The following is a 14,947-nucleotide window of genomic DNA, read 5'->3' on the forward strand; positions in this document are numbered from 1 at the left end:
TGTGCTATTAAACAAAAGGAAAAAAATTCTAAATAAGGTAAACTGTACTCCTTTTTATACTTTTCCCTTTATTTACACTTTCCCGCTTTTTACACTTTTTTACTTTGTCCCCATGAAAAGTGCAAATAAGGGGTTTTGCTGTATATACGGTACAATAATAATTAACTGAAATAAATTATATTTTAAAACTTATGTTCTGTATTTCAATATTGAAAAATAATTACGTGAACTTTATGTATTCAAACATCAGCTAGGGATAATGTTAGTACACAAATCTTGCAATAAAATGTCAAGATTACTTACTTATATTCTGTAAACTCTGAACTGTTATTACTTACATGCAGGATGACCCATTGAGAAGCTATTATAAAATTTTTGTTCATCCAGAGGATAGGTATCTGCCTCAAATGTACACTGGGTTTACAAGGATAAATATACTCAGTGTAACTCAGGGATAGGGTGGACTAAGCTCTGATATTACAGGACCCCTGATACTGAACTATGCCAGATGCCAACTTGCTGTGTAGAAAAAAAATCTACAAGTACGACTTTGTAGAATGTACGACGGCTGAAACAATGCTCTCCTCTGTTAGTTCAGGCTGCAAATTACTATAAAGGGTTGGTCTCAACCATGGTGACATACGTAAAAACTACTGTGCTTAGACTGGAGTCTTGAAACACACAATGGCATAAATAAACTGACCATCTAAGTCTGTGTACTTCCAGCAAAGCTACATAAACTCGCCGTCACCGCACAGCCTCGTCCCCAGTGCAGGATCCCTGGATCAGCAGGACTGGCCCTCACACTGGAGACGCCTTGAACATGCAGAACCCAAGCTCAGAACATCCCATTCTCTCCTTCTCGCCTAATGCTATTCTCTTACATCCGCCGGACGAGAAACTATGCTCGGAGGAATGATGGAAGAACCTCAACTTCTGACTTGGCAAGTGGGAAAGATAATGGTAAACTGTGTTATAAATAAAGTGCACTGATGCCAAACGTAGCAGGAAAGGGATATAAAATCTTTAGTAAGATATACGAGGCAAGAAAAAAAACTAGATTTTTTTTATATAAAATTCCTTCAGTCACCTTTAAAGTACTCTCCATTAGATGCAATGCACTTGTGAAACCTTTTCCCCCACTGACGCACCTCTGGAACTCTTCGACTTTGATATTCTCCAGTTCCCTTTGCGAAGCTGTTTTACCACCTCATCATCAAAACGCTTCCCTTTTAGATTTTTCTTCATTCTTGGGAACAGGAAAAAGTCGCATGGGGCTATGTCTGGAGAATACCTAGGCTGGAGAATGATAAAAGACAACCCTAGAGGCCAAATAGTGGTTCACTCATAAGGCCATGTGTGCAGGGGCGTCATTGTGATGAAGGAACCAGCCACCTGATCGCCAAAGATTCGGGCGTTTCCTCTGCACATCCTCTCGAAAACGTCTTAAAACTTACAAATAAAAGTGCTGGTTAACAGTCTGTCCAGGCGGAAAAAAGTCCCAGTACATGTCTTAACATTTGACCTCACTTGTCTTGCTTTTTTTGTTTGGGGGAGTTGGGAGACTTCCACTGGCTTGACAATTACTTGGTTTCTGGGTCATACCCCTAACACCAACTCTAATCACCTGTAATGAATGGTCAAAAAGTTTGGATCACTTTCAATATCTTTTTTCAAGTCCTGGCTCAAATAAAATTGAATGTTTTTTTTTTTTATCCTGTTTGAGAAGGCGAGAAACAAATTTAGTGGCAACACAACTTATTTGAAAATCCTCAGTCAAAATCTTCTGTCACTTGTGAAATTTCAATCATGAAATGGCTATTCTCAATTTTTTTAAAGGTTTTTTTTAATGTTTTCGTCATTTCGAGATGTGGAAGGGTGCCCAGAACGATCATGGTCTTCAATACTAATCTAACCATGTTTAAAGTGCCCAAACTATTTAAAAACTAGTGTGCAGCTCATAGTATCCTCCTTGAAATCCTGTTGAAGCATTTAGGAAGCTTCTGTTGCCAATTTTTCAAGCAGAAAACACATTTTCAAATACAATCTTTCTTATTTTAAATCTGCCATGATGACTTCGCACGTAGAAAATTAAAATAGTAAGAGAAAAACAATACTACGATCAAACTGACGCCCTCTGGGCAGCTGTTTAGTGAAGATCTACTAACCCTTTCTAGCGGGAGAACTCTCTACTAAATCTACTATGCCTGGATTTTTTTGCTCTCCCCTGGTATAGCAAAGACAAAATAAATGCCAATATAAATACCATATTAAATGCTATGAATTAACCTCAGGTTGTCCCACAAGTGCAAACTCAATATACTTAAAAACACGAAAAAAATATGTTAACTTATTTACAGATAAAATACACATATGGTACTGAAATAATTATTAAGTACAGTCAAACCTCTATCTATCGAACTCGCATGTATCGATTGTCCGTGTTTATCGTATACTTTCTACGGTCCCTGCAAAATTGCCATACAACTAAGGTTAAAAAAGTCCGCTTGTACCGATGTTCGAATTATCGTTTTGTCCGCATTGATCGTACAAAATATGTGGTCCCGTCACTATAAATTATAATAAATGATCGTTTAACCATAAAGATTTTGCAGAAATAACCATTCCTTAGAAAGAAACCGTCATAAAAACAGTAACAATAGTATACAGTAGTAAAAATCACCTTAAATCTGCAGCCAAGTAATGGAGCACGTAAATATGAAGAAAAGACAAATGAACAACAACGTACGAAGAAATATGGATGATGTACCATGACTACAGTACAAACCCAATTGTTATCTTAAGATTATTACCATAAAAAGAACAAGATTCTTTGTTGATACCATAATTACTACAGAAGCACGATAGCTACCACATTTGCACTACAGTTACCGTAACAACCGAGATGTATATTTACCGTGACGGTAATGTATTTACTTATGACATAATAAAATTAAAGAACATTATTGAAAAAAAGGATGTTAAATTTTTATATGTACGGTTGGCACATGTTGCGAAGAAATAATGCGATCTGAAAGAATGCAGTACTACTACGAAAAGTGAAAAGGGTACTCATGGATTTTTAGGTTATGGCAGTCTCTCTCGTTTTTCAGTAATATCGGCCGAAAATTAACAAGCGTATCGGAAGTCGGCAGAAATGCTGATTCCACTAAATATTGGCAAAATCGGCTTCCTTCAGTACAGCTCTACATTTGATGACATGAGTAAACATATTTCAGACTTCAGAATATTGAAAAATACTTTAATTTCCATGTAGATTTATTGTGCGTATGTTTTTTTTTTTGCAAGTGTAAATTGAATTAAGTAAAATACTTCCATTTTTATTTTTTTTCAAGTGATTTAACTTTAATGATGAGTAACTTATATATTTCTGACACTAATTTTGAGATTGAAATATTTTTTTAAAAAAATTCTTAGAGTGAAGTCCACATCTATTGAATGTCCGCATCTACTGAATTTTTTTGTTGGTCCCCTGAAAAACGATAGATAGAGGTTTGACTGTAAAACATATAAACATGTCCTGATGTTTACAATGTAGTTTACAAACATTTAGAGTGTAAATATTAAGCTTTAAGTAAGTTAAACTGAAAATACTAATTTCAGAACAAGAGATGCTAATTCCGGAGACAAAAATAGATACTAATTTTTCCAACCCCTCCTTATGTGTGTGAACAACTTGAGTTGCTAGCCATGTACAGTACAACCCGGTTATAACATTCCCGTTTTTAACATTTTCCCGCCTATAACACCATAATTTCATGGTCCCGTCATTTCTCCATTTATCACAATGCTTTAATTTCCCGCCTGTAACAATATTAAAATTTCTACATTCCCGCCTTTAACGTTCAAATTTGCTTTGATAACTGCCACAATTTGCAGTATCCCTTCCTTCAAAGTCATAATTTAGAGTGAAACCATAGCTAGAAAATACAGCACGCATATACAAACATCAGATGTTTACATTTGAGTAGTTCACCATAGACGTGGTACACACGCACTCCACAACTTGCACCGGATCGACTATCAATATGGCGTCCTGTTCGCGCTTGTTAGCCTATGACTTGTTCCTTTATATTTATGATGCACATTTTGTGCACTGATACATGGTTGGAAACAGTACTACTGTAGTCTATGGTGCTGGTTTTTGTTTCAAAGGTTTAACACCTTGAGATGGTTAACTGTTCTATGGATATATTCACGGCTTTTGTTTGTGGTTAACCTTTACAGTAATTTTTTTTTTTTTACGTATTGTAGTCACTGTCATATTTAATTAAAATACGCCGTATTGAAATTTTATTCAGGTTTTTGTACGGCTATGATGGCCGATAAATATAAGCGAAAATATATTCTGTAGCTGAAAAAATTCAGTTTATTAACCAAGTGGACAGGAACCCCAAACAAACGCTTGTTGTGATTGCAAAAGAGTTGAATATTTCTGTTTCGACTCTGAACTGTATCGTACAAAACATTTTTTTTTTTAGCATATTATTAGGTATTATCTATAAATAAAATTAACCAATTTTCCACTCTATTGCTGTACTTAGTGTATTACTCCTGTATTTTGTGTTGTTTTACCTATACTTTTTAATTTAATCAATCCACGCGCAATTTTTACAAAGTGAAGATGATTTCCTGCTTATAACATTTTCCTGCTTATAACATTTTTTTATGTTGGTCCCTTGGAGAATGTTATAACAGGGTTGTACTGTACTCCGTACCAGAGCAGAACTCTGAATTTTTATCTGCATTTTGTTAAGAACAAGTGGACACCTCATGACTTCAGGCCAAAGTTTACATTTGACTCAATATTGTTGCCTTTCTGGTGTTACGTACCTGTTTCTGAGGTAGGAATGGTCGATTTCTGTATTGCTGGCACTGCAGTCTGAGCGGCTGATTTCTTTGCTGCAGATGTTGCGGTCGTCGTAACTGAAGGAACTGGTGCTGCTGACGTCACTCTCGGAGGCTGGGGAGGGAGGGAATGAGTTGCCGCTGGGACCGGCTTGCTAGCTGTTCACAGATATCAAACACAGGATATGAAGTACATTCTCTTAAAAATAATTGTAAATAGGACTCCAATGAAAAAATAACAGAAGTATTAAGTAGAATAATTTAAGCATGCATTATTAATTTTTAGAATTAGCTTACAACTTTATGTTCTCACATGATTGCTAGAGATGGTGATTTATAGCATTTAAAATAATAACATTTAGCATTTTGAACTTGAAATTTAGCATTTTGTAGCATTTTTAAAACAAGATTTAGCTAATTCTCTCATTTTACATTACTGAAGAAAAGTATATTTTTAAAAAGCATTAAATAATACACATTTGAATTATTAACAACCACAGAAATAAAGATCTAGCACAACTACAAAGATAGCCTATGTTGGCAGGTTTCCAAACAACTTTTTAGCACTTATGAGTGCAATAAATTGAATACTTAAAATTACAATTAATATTTTTTAGCCGTGTTCATGGCCATAGTTGATGTATAGTGCACAAATAATTTTATTGAAACTCGTTTTTTCAATTATTTTTTTCAATTTTCGCCTTCTTTTGGTTTTCGATCATGCCAAAAACCGTTGCTTGCCGTTTTACCGACTTTTTTCCTTCATCCGATTTCTCGGTGAATCTTTTTTTTTTTTGCAGCCTGATGTCCCTCAGATTTAATGTGCTTTTCAAGTACATCTTTTTTTTTTTTCACTCCAGACGGCGATTACATAAATTGCGCATTAAAATATTAGTATCACTTTCGTAGAACTGTTCACTTTTGTATTCATTTATGCGATCGCGAATGGAAATTACGTTTCGTCCCATTTTTACCACAAGAAATAACAGTATACAATACATTCACGAGTATGCACGTATTTGTAAACACACCACCTTCCACAGACTACACAAGAACGCGGCTTTCACGTAAAATACAGCCAGAAAATGGGAATTGTAAGCGCGGCGAAGCAGAGATGTCGCTATATGGCGGCCTAAAAACTTGTACTCTGCAAGATGACGGACACTCTTCCAGCTAGTTGTTCTTTGCTTTGTTTACAATCGCGAGGCATGGATGGCCATTTTTCATTCAATATTTACGAACAATAGTGTTGTGAATGACGTGACAATAAGATACTTGTGCTGAATACGCCATAAAATGATGGTTTCTTTTGATACTGAACTGAAACGAAATACAAAATGTAAATAAATTGTGTAGAGTGAAGACGAATCTACGTTTTTTACCTTGATTTCGCATTTATTTCGGAATAGTCTAGATTTCGCATTTTATAGCGGAAAAAATATAATTTAGCATATTTTCTCATCTATCTCGCCAAAACGAAAAATCACCATCCCTAATGATTGCTTATCTATATTGTATTACCAAAATATCACTCATTTACACACGCATAACAAATCCTCCGGAAATATAAGCCCTACAGAATTGAATTTTGGCAAGTATATTCCTTTTGCTACATAGGCATCCGCTAAGAACGGATTTTAAAAAACAAACTCCGAAGGTAGCTTGCAGGGGCATTAAAGATCAATTTCTCATTTTTCAGGACTCAAAATTCAGCAGTGATGTTCTTTATACTATGATGTGTTTAGCCGGGTAAAAGAATGAATGAAGAAATAAAGAATTTCAATATATCTTGTATTAAAGAACAAATGGCAAGAAAATCTGCCATCTGATACTGTGGACAAATTCAACATTTGTAAATAAATGGAACAAAGAAAACAAAATAAATTACAAGTTTTAATTTTGTATGTGACCTAATTTATAAAAAAAGTAAATTCTCTCTCTCATTCTATTACACACACATGTGCGCACAAAAATACACACATATGCACGAATGTGCACACATGAGCAATACACGCATGTGTAACATACAAGCACGTGGAAAAACACACACATGACACACACACACACACACACAAACACAGTAGAAGACCAGTTAGATATACAGGATGGCCACCCATTTGACATTTTGAAATTCCTGGTTTTTTCCAGGTTTTCTCAACTCACTGAAATTGCATGGCAACAAACTTGAAAATTATAAATCACAACAAACAATGGCTGTAAGATATTTTTAACGCCGTAAAATTATTGAACTACATAGGAATTATTACAATTAGGTATATACACTTAGAAGATAACAGGAAATGGACAAATTACTTGTTACTTTCTTTTCATTGAAATCTCATCTTCAAATAATGCAGCTGCTTTTGCTGCATCTGTTAGCAGTTTAGCCTTCTTGGCTTCCAATTCCTTAATTTCCAAGACCTTCCTTTTATTTTCTTGGATAGCAACTGACTCTTCATGTTTTTGTTTTTGCTTAATTTCTGAGAGTTCCACATATTTTGCATGAGCATTCCTATGCCCCCTAAAATTGATACAGAATCGTACACCTGTCTTAATGCTATCAGACTCTCTTCATGTTGATTTTCAACAAGGCATTCTGCGTTTACTGAAAAGCCCCTTTCCACCTATGCATTTCCATGGGACATAATCAGCATCATTTTAACCAACAATGTAAGATTTGGTGAAAGCTTATCAAAATCAACAACTTGCATCCAAAATTTATCCAACTTTACTTCAATTCTTCTGTACGATTTTACAGATTCCAGCAGTATGGTAACTTGCATAGCTCCCTAAATTCAATTTTTATTTTGTCTGCTAGCAAACCGGTCATCCACCTCTTCTCAAAAAGTGCTTTTAAAAGATTTTGCATCCTGTGTTGAGCTAATGTGGGACTAGCACAAATTACTGTTGGATCCAAGAAGGATACATACTTTGATAACCTAAATGAGAGAGGTGACTTAGAAAGAATCTTTTGTACAAATGATTTGTAGAATTTGACACAATCATGTTTGAAATGAAGAATATCTACTTCTTTCACATGTAATTTAGAGTTCTTTAATGCAACTTTTGTGGAAAATCCCAAGTCAACATTCTTTGCAAATATAATATTGTCACTGAGTGTTAGAGCTATCTTCGTGATATCTTTGTTCTCAATTATATCTCCTTTCACAAACGTTTCCATTACAGATTTGACCATCAAATGAAGAGCACTATACAGAAAAGGAGCCATTGGAGCTTCATTCTGAAATTCCTTAAGGAAAGGCTCCACTTATGCTGCCATGGCACTAAAAAAAGCTAATTTAGGCCCAAGAAGTTTGTCATTTAAAAATTCAGAAACAATTCTGTAGCTTTCACAATCTGTAACTTTCTTTTGTTTGGTAACACTGCTAGTGTACAAAAGTAAGTCTTGTAGCATAGCCTGAGCCCTGGATGCCACTTAGCATTTTCCACCCATCTAACTAAACAGAACTTGTGGGGGAATCTGGATGAGTTTGTGTAACTTATAAAATCTCCTCTCCTAGAAGGTGAATTTTTGAACAAATTGTGCAATGCAACACCTGTCTTAAAAGCATTATGCACAGTATGCAGACCACAAGTACCTAATTGAAGAAAGTAAGGAGCATCAACATTCCCTTCATGTAAAACATATTCAAGGTCTTTTAACTACTTTAAGATTTACATTTGGCCCATCCATAGAAATTTGAATGGTTTTCTCAAGAAGCTGAGGAGAGAGTAATTCTTGAATAGCTCCCAAAAGGTCACCGGCACAGGCCTTATTAAGGAAAGCAGAAGTGAAGTATCTACTAGTTACCTCATTTTTATCATCGTCCCAAAATTTGACATGAATGTCCATTTGCTGACGTTGGGAGATTTTATTCAAGCTTTCATCGAATGCCAAAACAACATGAGGACAACTATTTAACTTATTTTTTAGTTTTTCGGTGAAATAAGGAGCTATTCCATGTACTACTGTGTAAGCTAACTTTGTTCTCTGTATCTGCAATTTACTAGCTATGGTACTGTCAGAAAACATGATGGGTAGCAAAGATGCCAAACCAGCAGCACTCCTAAATGACAAATGAAACATAACACTTGCTAAACACCAAAAAATCTCTGCCATGGACATTTCTTCATTAACAAGAAAAGTTTTTAATGCCGGAACTACACTGCTTGAGCAAGGCAAATCTAAAGTTGGTGTAAGTGCTACAACCGAAGATGTAGGCTTTAAATCTTGTTTTTTCTTAACAAACACACCCATAGGTAAAGATCTTGCCTTATTTGCTGCCGCAAATGTGTGCTTTGAACCTTTAGCATGACTAACAAGGGCGGTTCTACCCCTACTACTAATATTGATTTTTCCATTACACAATTTGCACAATGCATTTGTACTACACTTGGGGTCCCTTTCCACCCACTCAATTAATTACACACTGTTGCAGATCACATAACCTTACTGTACAGAAAATAGTTATATTTACATCATAAAACAAATATTTGTTACATCAAACTCTTTCTGTTGTTCACGCAAATAGGATATATTAATCATAAAACAAATATATGCAAAATCAAACTCAAATACGGCGATTTATATTAAACGATTACTGTAAACATAAGACGGACTTGAGCCACGCACAAAAATACTTCAATTGATAAAACCTCAAATGCTGTGCGTATGACTTCTAAACGTAATATTCCAACATCCAACACACTTCACTTGCGTAGAAAATCGTATAACTTTATCCGAGCACTAAAACTGTACAACAAAGATGGCGAAGCGCACGTGCGAACGAGGAACGAGGAAGCAAACAAGTCTAAGTCATGTGACTTGACTGCTAGAATGCATGCTGGGAGAAATATCGATCGATCGCTGTGCGCATGCGTAACTGCGCAAGCAGGCTCGCCACATTTTTTTTAACAATAGACATAGACGATCGAAAACTGTGGTTACTCACCATCATAATGCGTTATTTTAACTTACATTTCATAAGATAATTATTATTTAAAAAGTTTATGCAACAAATGTATTGGAAAGCTAAGGTTATTTACTGCTGATGCGTATACATTTCATGATGAAAAATCCCGCAGTTACACGTTCCCGACTTCTTACGAAAATTCCTGGCTTTTTCAAGGTATTCCCGGTGCTCACGAAAATTCACGGTTAAGTGGCCACCCTGGATATATGACATATACAGCTGTAGTGTTAGTGATTATTTTTTTTTTACTAGCACCAGTTCATTTTGATGCTTCCTCTCATGATGTGGTAACTACAGGGGAAATAAATGAAAGAAAGTATAGTTGTGTCTGGTTGGGTGGGAGACAACAAGGGTGTTTGTTTACAGGTTCCAAGACAAGAATTTGTTGAACTTAACATTTTTATCACTTCTTTTTAATTTTTCTCAAAAACTGTACAAAACCATTTAATTTCTCTAAGTTAACAAGAATAAAAAGATTAAATTAATAAGGGTTTCATTACAGATGAGTGATCCTCCAATTTTAACACACAATTATACTCAACTGGAGCTAAACTGAGCAAAGCTACAAGAGCCAAGCCAAGCCTTTAAAAAATAATACAAAGTCGAGCCAAGCTTGACCTTGAGCTTTCTACCAAATGTTTCGTGAGCCGAATACAACCCCTAGTTGACATTAACTCCCACTTTTTTAAAATAATGAACAATTAGAATAATTAATATTTTCCTACCCCATGAAAAATTTAAAAAAAATTACTCTAAATTTCAGATTTAACTTGAAACTGTGACAAACAATTATTTTTATTTACCAGCAACCAAATTACATAGATAAGTCCAGAAGAACACACTGCTGTCAGTAACTGTTATTTTCTTTTGCTTTTTCAAAACTACACTGTTGTTCACCATTTTGATGAACTCATAGCAAATTTGTCACTACCAGTGTACACGAGAATAAAAGAATCATTGAATGAAGACGAAAAAAAAATGTATATAAGTACAGCACACAGAGAGGAGATTGGTACAGAATTATACACCTACTGTATTGGAAAATTATTTAGATGTTGGGTTGTATCTTTCAAGATAACTGTAATCACAGTTGACTCCGTAACGATGCAAACACAACTCTTTTGTGCAAATGTGAATTGTAAACACACACCCACTCACACGTCCCTTTTTTTTTGGGGGGGGGGGGGGGGGGGGGGGGGGAATTCAAACACAAATGTTATGCCAAATATAGTCCTGTTAACACATGCGCGATAGGTGTGATCGTTGTAACAGGTAAAAAATAGCATGCAAAGCAAGTAGATTTGATTACAGAGCCAGTTTGACGGAATTGTTGATGAGAGCTAGCACATTAGTGTTAAACACACTTTTCCCCTTCCTATTTTTAAGACTAGGCTGGCTGGCAGCTGGGTAAGAAACGTCACAAATAGCCCCCCAAAATCCAGTACTGTTTGAAACCAATGCAGACAGAATGCCCAGTTACCGCCCCTTACTTGGTAGTACCTTTCTGCCCCGACTATTTCCTGAACTTTGACATACATATAGGTGTAAGGTATCTTAACAAGATATTAAGTAAAACCTTGCACAACGAACTCATTTATAACGAAATCCTCGGTATAACGAAGCAACTGTTAAGTCCAGCCAAATTGCTATGTAATCCTATGTATTTATATTTCTAAATAACGAAGCATTTTTTTGTATGCAACGCCAAAAACACCCGCTACAGCGAAGGTAAAACGGAAAAATCTTCAAAATATTTTTGTATGATTGTCATAAATTTTCAATTTTGCTTCGTAAATAAATTACGATTCGGCAAGTAACAACACTGCCGCCATCTTACAACTGATTGGCCATAGAAGTAAGAGTTACGGACGTACTGAAACGCACTTTGACTACCAACATAAGCTATCGTACTTCGATTAATCAATCTTCCAAAACTGCCTAGAAAATTTTATCACGTGAACAATTTACATCATTGTTCTGTGAAAATGTGTGATCGTTTATCCGTGTTGTAATGAATGCCGATAACCGATACAGATTCTGTGCAACTGTTTCTCAATTAAAATCTGTAGGTTTAGAAAGTTGTTTTTGTTCCATGTTGTAGGGGGAAATAAATTATTTAACCAGTTAAGTATCTTGTTTAGAGGTTAAGTTTTTCGGGGTTAAATTTGTTCGCTTGTAAATAGGTTATGGTTGGACAATCTCGTGCTGTAATAAATGAGACTTAACTTTCAGTAATTTATTTTTAGTTTTCGTAAAATGGATAAAAAAAAAACGGAAAGAAATTTCTCTTACAACGAAACTGGAAATTCTACACGCAGTAGATCAGGGATCAGGGATTTTTTTTTAACATCAGAGACAAGTACTGAAACTAGTGCTTCAATTTAAAAGAGTTGCGAGCTCTTGAAAGTGTGGTTACCAAGGAACTTAATAACCATTCAAAGCAGTCATCCATTACTGAATTTCTTACAGTGAGACAGTAATAGGTATTACTGAAGTAAAGATTTCTTAAATTTTAATTTGTTGTGATCTTAGTGTACAGCATCTATTCTTTTCCATTATTACGTAATATACAATATACTTATGTACTGTAATCAAATCGGATTGGTTTGCTTAATCTTCATTTGCTCTGCTCGAGGACTCTGTAGCATGTATTAAAAAGTAGGTAAGTACTTTGTGTATACTGTATCTACCTATATACTGAGTACCTACTATTACTTAATGATTGCTACAGAAAAAACCCTTTGTATCACAAATCATTTGTTCGTTGGTTTGGAACTAACCTCATTATAAAGAAATCTTGCTATAACAAACACACATAATATCAGTCCCTTCAAGTTTGTTATACCGAGGTTTTACTGTAGTTGGAAGGAAGAGGAGTGAAATGGTGACATGGAACAGCGACAGAATGCTTTGGTGGGGAAAATCGGTAGTATCCCAAGAAAATCCATGTCCTCACTGCAATGCATTTCATATTTACCATTTGGGAAAATATTGGAATCAAACCTAGATCACTCTAAAGGGAGGCATGAGCTCTAACCACTCAAGCACAAGCCTTGCTTGCTCTTTGCATTTCATAAGAAAGAATTAAAAGTGGCTGATGTCTGTCGAATAAGATAAGGTACAGCAAACATGAATCGGAATATCCTAACGTAAATGAGACGGCTGTATGCGAATTAATGAAAGTCGTACAAACCTGTGTCTGCAGGCGTCTGCTTGAGCTGTGCTGGGGTAGCAGGGGTGGACTTGCGCGCAGAAGAATGAGCGTTGTTCATCTGAGCAGAGGACATCCCTAAAGATGATACCTGCCCTGTCGTGGCACTTGCTGTGGTTGTCGCCACAGACGATTTCTGCAACAACAATTTCAGTATCTTCAAACTGAATTTTTAAGGTTATTTTGTAATCTCTTACTATAAAACATTTTAACTTCTTTAAAAGGAAGTTAATTAAGTTTAACAGTGTCATCAAATTAGTGTTGCTCAGTCAAGCATTATGTTTAACCATATAAACAGTATCCTTGGCATTACTGCTAATATAAAAATTAGTTTTTAAAAATAACAGACTACTTAAAATTGGTATTTATAATTCAAATAATGCAAGACATTTAGACAAAATTTTACAATTGTTAGTTCCTTTAGATTGCTGATTTTAAAAATTCCAATGTCAATACAGTAGAACCCATTTATAATAAACTCGCCTATAATGAATTCCCGTTTATTGTGAATTTCCGTCTCAGTCCCGGCAAAATGATGTGAGATTATGTATTAATTTATTGGATATAGCGCACAACTTCTGTCAATGTTGATATGTTTTCCCGTGTACCACGAACAAATTTTGCCGACATAATGCACATTTATCTCAAATATTTTCATATAATTACAATTTTTTTCACAAAATGTCTATTCTCGATCACATTGAAGTTTTTCACCACAATACGCTACTTGATTGTCCACTGTTCATATTATAAACAAGTTGTATTCTAGTGGTCTCGGTAGCCAAAAATGGTGATCAGTTTGGTGAAAATAAAAAAAAAAGTTTTCCCTGCATAGTTAAATAATGGGCGAACGCGTGTACATTTAACATGTTATCAAAATTAAACATAAATTACCACCACACAAATACGTATGTACATTATAGCAGCAAATTCAATATTTTTACGTCTCATTTATGTCGTTCATGTTTCAGACATTTTGATGGAGTAAGGTTCGTAAGAATACCACTAGATAGAACTCTGTGGACTAAATTTTTCCATAAAGTGAGAAATTTTCGTTCCAGCTTTATCAACTGCGATACTAAATGATGCGTAGTGATCTTTGATGCACGAGACTCATTTTTTGATTATTTACTTTTGACGGTAAAAATAATTTTGTGTTATTAAGCTGCAAATGTACTTCAATAAGAAATACGTACATAAAAATGGGTGAAAAACGAGGTAAAAAACGTAAGGCATTATCTGTACGAGATAAACTGGACATCATTGAAAAGGTAGACTCCAACCCCACTGTCCCGCACGTGTTAATAGCAAAAGAACTGGAAATTGCAACATCCACATTTAGTACCTATTTTCAATTTGGAGCAGTTTCTGTTTTCACAGTCATTGAAAACTGCCAAACAGAAGAAAATGGGTGACAAAAAAAAAAGATGAACATGTTACACAACAAACGTGAACACTTACAATTAATTTTTTTCCATTTAAATTTAAGTACATATGAAATTTTAAACAAAAGTTTGTACATGTGTAGCGCATTAAAAATAATATCTGCATTTGCTCATAAAACTGTTGCTTTGAGTAATTTCATTTGTTCTTTTCTTGGCTTAGGCCTATGTGTAGTTAAGATTTTGCTTTTGAGTATGTATTGCCAATATAAAAGTTTTCCCAGATGTAAAGTTTCCCCTCTATAGTGAACATATAAACTACTCCCTTCAGATTCATTATAACAGGGTTCTACTGTATTAATTTTTTTTAATTTTTAGACAGCATAGACATCATTAACTTGAATAACAAGATAAAATGTTTCTTAGAATTTGTTTCGTACATAATTATGTGATTACATGTAAAATAAATTTGGGACACTCAACCAATGAGCAGATATTTTCTTACCATCATC

General features: G+C 35.0%; 1 protein-coding gene across 21 annotated transcripts in view; it reads right to left on the reverse strand.

Annotated features, from left to right (window-relative positions):
* LOC134546323 (bromodomain-containing protein 3-like) overlaps positions 1 to 14,947 on the reverse strand; it is a 363,730-nt gene that overhangs the window by 56,078 nt on the left and 292,705 nt on the right. For all 21 annotated transcript variants that reach the window (XM_063389071.1, XM_063389068.1, XM_063389079.1 and 18 more), the window contains 2 exons: positions 13,036 to 13,189; positions 4,855 to 5,028 (listed from right to left, as the gene is read on the reverse strand). In XM_063389071.1, coding sequence (XP_063245141.1) covers positions 4,855 to 5,028; positions 13,036 to 13,189 — 328 coding nt within the window. The remainder of the gene's footprint in view (positions 1 to 4,854; positions 5,029 to 13,035; positions 13,190 to 14,947) is intronic.

This window comes from Bacillus rossius, chromosome 1 (genome assembly GCF_032445375.1).
Source record: "Bacillus rossius redtenbacheri isolate Brsri chromosome 1, Brsri_v3, whole genome shotgun sequence".
In the NCBI taxonomy this organism is placed as follows: Eukaryota; Metazoa; Arthropoda; class Insecta; order Phasmatodea; family Bacillidae; genus Bacillus; species Bacillus rossius.